General features: G+C 31.4%; 1 protein-coding gene across 1 annotated transcript in view; it reads right to left on the minus strand.

The window, feature by feature from the left end:
• The window catches only part of LOC148309212 (uncharacterized), a 128974-nt gene that overhangs the window by 8681 nt on the left and 112793 nt on the right, over nucleotides 1–7500 (minus strand). Inside the window, exons 6-10 of the mRNA XM_088260464.1 lie at nucleotides 7014–7174; nucleotides 5035–5132; nucleotides 4447–4592; nucleotides 4102–4211; nucleotides 2009–2149 (exon numbers count right to left, since the gene is read on the minus strand). Coding sequence (XP_088116590.1) covers nucleotides 2009–2149; nucleotides 4102–4211; nucleotides 4447–4592; nucleotides 5035–5132; nucleotides 7014–7174 — 656 coding nt within the window. The remainder of the gene's footprint in view (nucleotides 1–2008; nucleotides 2150–4101; nucleotides 4212–4446; nucleotides 4593–5034; nucleotides 5133–7013; nucleotides 7175–7500) is intronic.

The following is a 7500-nucleotide window of genomic DNA, read 5'->3' on the forward strand; positions in this document are numbered from 1 at the left end:
TGACGTTCTTGAAAGGAGTGAGCGAAGTGTTACAATCACCAATTCTACCCATGATTGACGACCACACTACTCAAATTCTTGGAAGTTCAATATTCTATATAATATATACGTATATGATATGATTTTGACACACTCAAAACGTTGTAAATAAATTATCCGGTCAAACTAAAGGCTAAAATAATGTGATAATGCATTTTGTCCGCCTCCGTAGTGTAATGGTCAGCAAGCTCTGCTACCGTTCTGTAGGTCCCGGGTTCGATTCCCAAGGGGGGTAAAATAAATTAAAGTGATTTTTTCACTGTTACATTTATTCAATATTACCCTGGACTGGTACCTGAAGCGGAGGGCTGATCACCTTACCTTCATGCGTAAACGATCAAGATTATACTGTGTTTATATGACGCAGTGCCTTATGCACCATTGGGGTGCGGATAAGGGTTTTATTATTATTATTATTATTAATGCATAAAGAAAGAGTAATAATTTATTTATTTATTTATTTATTGAACGGCTGAAGCCTTCAAGATAATCCATATATCCAATATCTAATATAAAAATACACTAATGAATACACTAATAGAGAAACAAAAAGTATTATAATAAATAGTCTTAAAACATAAAATGATAATAAAATAACAAATAGTCCGCACTGGTAAATACACGTCTCCTTCAAACACTATTAGCGAGCAGCAAGAGAGAGTGAAACACAACGTTTAAATTTATCCATTATAACACGGAGAAGAAATGCTGAGAAAGTACAGATTTCAAGGAGGATAACAATACATCAAATAAATCTATACTTTCAAAAGCATTGGCTAACATGTGAAGCCGCGGAATGGGAGAGAAAATGGCATAGTTTGCATTATGTACAAATACTGCGAATACAGATTTTTGCCTAGTACCTCTTAGACGCACGCTAAGCTTTAAAAAAAGCTTTATAATAAAGTGATAATGAAAGAGTTCCACGAGAAGACGTACGCCCTTTGCGCTTAGTATTGAATAATACATTATTTATCTCGAGCTCAAATTTACAAATATCTCCGGGAGATTTAATGGAATTTCCCATAAACAAAGTTAATAATTTAATTTAATACATTTCATTCGACTGTTAATTCAAACATCGCCATAAAGTTTAGGGGCTGTTTAAAAATGCCCCGTTCCTTACTCGATTTTGCTAACATTGGGTCCAAATATTAAATATCATTAAGTACTAGCTGTATCCGAAAAGGCATTTATGTGGCTCAGCCTGGTCAGATAGAAAATAAAAGAAAAGAAATCGGTTTTCGTGGATAGCAAAAGTATTTATCTTTACTCTCGGCCTTTGCAGTGAAACAGCGGTTTTTGCATAAGTATATATATATGTATATATATATATATATATATATATATATATATATATATATATATATATATATATATATATATATATATACATATATATAAATATATATATATATATATATATATATATATATATATATATATATATATATATATATACATATATATATATATATATATATATATATATATATATATATATATATATATATATATATATATATATATATATATATATATATATATATATATATATATATATATATATATATATATATATATATATATATATATATATATATATATATATATATATATATATATATACATATATAAACATATAGGTCCACCTGCATAGTGTAATGGTCAGCACAATTAGCTACCGTTCTGGAGGTCCCAGGTTCAATTCCCGGGAGAGGGGTTTAAATAAAAATAAGTGATTTTTTCACCCTAATATTTATTCAATATTACCCTGGACTGGTACCTGAAGTGGAGGGCTGATCACCTTTCTTTCATGTGTTAACGATCAAGATAACACTGCGATTATACGATACAGTGCCCTATGCACCATTGGGGTGCGGATAATGGTTTGAAGAATATTTGAAGAATATTTGATTAGGAAGAAAATAAATAAATTAATGAGTAATAGAAGTCGTTTTCTATTTACCTGGATGATGTGGTGGTCGCTGATGAGCTTCCTGACGCAGTTGAAGACGAAAGCCGCGCTCATCCCGGTGAGAATGAGTGAGAATACCACCATGATGATGATGATGTGCTCCGACTGCATCCACGCCGACCCGTTGCCTTTCTGGAAGGACAAACGAACCAGTCAGGGAAGATTTGAGATTACAATTCAAATACTTCAAATAATTATTTATTGTTTTGAATATTGAAAGCATTAACTTTGTGGATCATATAAATCAATTTCTAAATAATAAATAAATAATAAATCAATTTCTCGAAATAATATATAATTATTTATTGATTTGGCGTTTAATTTGTAGAACTCCATTTTAATTTATGTACTAATTTTAAATCAAACACAGATTTTTTGAGTCTACTAAGTTGTATTTTATTAAAAAAAACACATAAAAAAATTATATTGTGACAATTGTTTCGCCCTACGAATGTGAAGATCTGTGTTTGATTTAAAATTAATCCATAAACTTCAAATAATCTTTATAAAATTAAACTACTTTGTTTTAACCACCTTTTTATTATTAGTACCTACACTTTAACCAACCGGTTTCGACAAGAACCTTGTCAATTATCAATTGAATTGAAGTAACAGTCCTATTTTTGATATTTTAGCAATTTCTGTTCCTAGAAGGAAAAATAGGTTTAAAATAAAAAAGAAGAAGAAGAATAAGAGAGATAATATGCGTTATAAATTAAAAGAAGAAGCTACTTAGATCTGTTCTTTTAATAAATAATTTCAGCAAGATATTAAATCGAAACATAGTTAAATGACTGGTGTCTTTCATATGGTGAAGGGTGACCACGTCACTGGCTCGAAGGATTGAAATATATACATATGTAATAAAATATGAAGAAGAAAACCTACAACAGCCATCTAAGACCTAGGGAGAACAAAAGAGGTATCGGAAGACCCCAAAAGAGATGGTCCGACGACAAAGTCGCTGTGGGAGGTAGAAACTGGCTGCAAGCAGCAACCGACCGGAGGAAATGAAATGAAGGGGAAGAGGTCTATATCCAGCAGTGGAGGACAGAGGGCTCATGATGAAGAAGAAGAGAAAAAAACGTGTGGATCGAATGAGTGAGGAGGTTTGGTCGGTTACTTTAAAAATCCGATTATTGTATAAAGAAAGAGAAACACAAAATACGGCTTCTTTAAAAATGTGATTCAGGTATACAGAAAGAGTTACATAAAATGCAGTTACTTTAAAAATGTGATTCAGGTATACAGAAAGAGTTACATAAAATGGAGTTACTTTAAAAATGTGATTCAGGTATAAAGAAAGAGTTACATAAAATACGGTTACTTTAAATATGTGATTCCCGCATAAAGAAAGTGTAACACAAAATACGGTTACTTTAAATATGTGATTCCCGCATAAAGAAAGTGTAACACAAAATACGATTACTTTAAATATGTGATTCCCGCATAAAGAAAGTGTAACACAAAATACGGTTACTTTAAATATGTGATTCCCGCATAAAGAAAGTGTAACACAAAATAGGGTTACTTTAAATATGTGATTCCCGCATAAAGAAAGTGTAACACAAAATACGGTTACTTTAAATATGTGATTCCCGCATAAAGAAAGTGTAACACAAAATACGGTTACTTTAAAAATGTGTTTCAGGTATACAGAAAGAGTTACATAAAATGCAGTTATGTACTTTAAAAATGTGATTCAGGTATACAGAAAGAGTTACATAAAATGCAGTTACTTTAAAAATGTGATTCAATTATAAAGAAAGAGTTACATAAAATACGGTTACTTTAAATATGTGATTCCTGCATAAAGAAAGTGTAACACAAAATACGGTTACTTTAAAAATGTGATTCCCGCATAAAGAATAGTGACACAATATACGGTTGCTTTAACAATATGATTCTCGCATTATACGGACTGGTACCTGGTGTAGTTGTCAATCGTGGGTAGAATCGGTGAATGTTACACGTGTGTAAAGTGATCAGTAACAAGCTAATGACGGTTGCAAGCCCCGTAAATGCCCAGACTTCTTTTTTCTTCTTCATCTATGTTGAGAGATGTCAAAAAAGAATGCACTTACGTGGCACTCGTCTTCGTCCCATTTGAATCTGCAGTTGATTCGGCCATTGCATCTGAGGTCATCGGAAATGCACGTGTTGTCCTCGCAATCGTACTCATCGTCCATACATGCTGAAAAGCAATCAGTAAACCGTTAACCCTTTCCGGTGCATAAAAAAATTAAATAAATTCCACCAGGTCCACAATAGATTTACAGCATTACAGGGTTAAACAATACATCCAAGTTTTTTTTAAACTAAAATATAAATATTTGATGGCATTTTTCTAGTTTTTAACCCTTTCCGGTCCTATGTCGAATGTCATTCGATTTTTTTTTTCATCAGTTTAAAATTAAAAGGTAAATTACCTTTGTCTTTTCCCTTCTCTCTAAAGGCAGTAAAAAGTGCCTCGAACGAGGAGTTGATCGCCTTGGCTTCAGCCATGAACCTGATGTGCAATACATTGCTGTTGGATTCAACAGAGTCAGCAATGGAGCCGCAGAAGTTTTTCAATCTGAAAAGAAAAGAAATAAAATTATTAAAGAGAAGAAATGAAAAAAGATTGTCAAAAAAATATAACCAATTCTTGATTATTATATCAGGATGAAATATCTACATCAAGGGTGTACTCTCAATTATACGAAGTCAGTACGCGACCGGCTGTGCGAGAAGCCACACGTCATGTCCGCGTACACATTGAAATTTGGCGAATAAATATTTTTAATATATATTTTTTGACACCTTTCAATTATTATTTTTTCTAACGATATATTTATTTCGAAGAAAAACTAATTTTTTCTATGCAAAAACGGTGTTTCAAGCAAAAAATGCGGTTGCTTGAAATGATACTTGGATTTGAAGAAAATTAAGTTGCGGGAAGTCCGGCGAATGATTGAATTTCCCGAGGTTCTTTTAAAGGTCAATCTTTTAAAGGTGATATTTAATCGTTTACTTACCTCGAGGGAAGATCAGTTCTGTTTGAAAACACGTCCACAAAGTTGCTATCGCAGTCGTTTGGCATCTTCAGATCAAATTTCTTAAATGCCAGCATTATCTGAAAAAAAAGTTTTGTGTAATTTTTTGTTTGACCTTTTCTATCGCATCCGTGGTATTACCACAAGGAGAGAACGAGACAAATAGATTACTCCGGTATCGTTTGATCCAATTTCTGGTCGCTCGGCACTCGGCGGCGCGCTCGAAAGAACGTGGAATCTATGACTCAGCTGGCGGTGAGTTGCGAGCTGCGTACTACGATTTCCATACAACAATGAACTGGGACCTTTTGGTATCCCGCTTCGAATTATGTGTAATTTTTGGATGATCAGTATGGGAAAGGTAAAATATGTATTTAGTTACAAAAATTAGATATTTATTGCAACTGCAGACAGTTGGTAGAATCCCATTTTTTTTACAACATTTTGAGTGTGTCCAAATACTTGTTCACAAAATCTGGATTATCTCCAATTACAGGAGTTATTTTCATATTATTTTTTGACATCTCATCAAAGATGAAGAAGAATATGGAAGTCTGGGCATTTACGGGGCTGACGATATTATTGACGGCATTATTGACAACCACACTACTCAAATTCTTGGAAGTTCTATGTATATGAACCAATTTAGAAACCTTGTTCTTGAATCACTAGAACTTCACTAGAGACATCTATTGGTGAGATGTAAAGAAGCTTTTTACTAAGCAGAAACTCTTATATTAGTATGTGAGATCCGAATCCTGGATTATAATCACACACATGAGAAACGCCAGAAAATACCATTTTCATTTTTATTATTAAGCTTATAATTTGACCAAATAATTTATTTACAACATTTTGAGTGTGTCCAAATACTTGTTCACAAAATCTGAATTCCCATTTTTTTTAATAAAGAGAAATATTTGTGTTTTTATTATTTACACAAATATTTCAATTTCATACTATTTCTGTGAGCCTAACCGGCTCATTATTAGAAATAGGTATCGAATTGTTGTAGAGTGGGTTCGAACCGAGAAACTCTGACTTAAGAGTCCGCGACACTAACTACGGGACCACAACCCGATGCTTACTTTTAAATTGTTGGGTAATATTTCCAAAATTAAACAAGGTTATTGGATTGAATTCTACTTTTGTTTACATACATATGATAATATGTAACGCGTTTCATCTTATTAAGACATTATCAAACACTTAGGTACTAAATATATTTACAATATCGCTCACTCCTTTCAAGAACGTCATAAATCAAAAATCGTCAATTTTTAGTTGTGTATGTTTCCGGAATGCCCAGATAATGTACTATATCCCAGCAAAAGCGGCATATTTTTAACTTTATATTTACCCACTACAGGGCAGAAAATGTTGTTTTCGTATTTTGAATAAAAGGTATTGTTTAATATTTTTTTTAAATAAACTGAATATTTTTCAAATGGAGACAAAACCTTCAGGTTTTACCTAAAAAGATCTGTTGCTCAGTAAAAAGTTCAATAAGTGGATTGATATTTATTTTTAATACATTGTGTAATATTTTGAAACCTTAAAAACGTTCTCCTGAAAAATCAAGTTTTTTTATTTATGACGTTCTTGAAAGGAGTGAGCGATATGTCCTTATATACCAACTAATATTTAGTCAGCGTTTGATAATGTCCTAATTAGACGAAACGTGTCACAAATTTTCATATTTTCAATTCAAACCCTTATCCACACCCCAATGGTGCATAGGGCACTGCATTATATGAACACAGTGTTATCTTGATCGTGAACACACGAAGGAAAGGTGATCAGCCCTCCGATTCAGGTACCAGTCCAGGGTAATATTGAATAAATATTACCCTGGACTAATTTAGTTTTATACTATAATTTAACTAAATTAGGTTTATTACTAATTATATTAATTTAGTAATAAACCTAATTTAGTTTTATATTTAAAAATCAGAACCTACTCTTTTATCCTTGTCGACGGTGATGATCCACATACAGTCCAAGGGGATCCCGTATTCCACGGTGTGACGTATTCTCTCAGGATCTATGTCGCTCTTGTTGATGTACCCTTCGTTTCCGCCAACCTCTATCCGGCACACTTCGGCTTCTGGTTGATAGTACGCTGCAAAACGTAATACACTATCATACTAGGCTCCTTAAAAATTTAAATATTTGTGTAAATAATAAAAAACACAACTACTTCTCTTTTAACTAAATATATATAAATATATATTTATATATATATATATATATATATATATATATATATATATATATATATATATATATATATATATATATATATATATATATATATATATATATATATATATATATATATTTATATATATATATATATAAATATATATATATATATATATATATATATATATATATATATATATATATATATATATATATATATATATATAAATATATATATATATA

Source organism: Brachycentrus maculatus, unplaced genomic scaffold (genome assembly GCF_059751285.1).
Source record: "Brachycentrus maculatus isolate JH-2025_06_01 unplaced genomic scaffold, ASM5975128v1 h1tg000136l, whole genome shotgun sequence".
In the NCBI taxonomy this organism is placed as follows: Eukaryota; Metazoa; Arthropoda; class Insecta; order Trichoptera; family Brachycentridae; genus Brachycentrus; species Brachycentrus maculatus.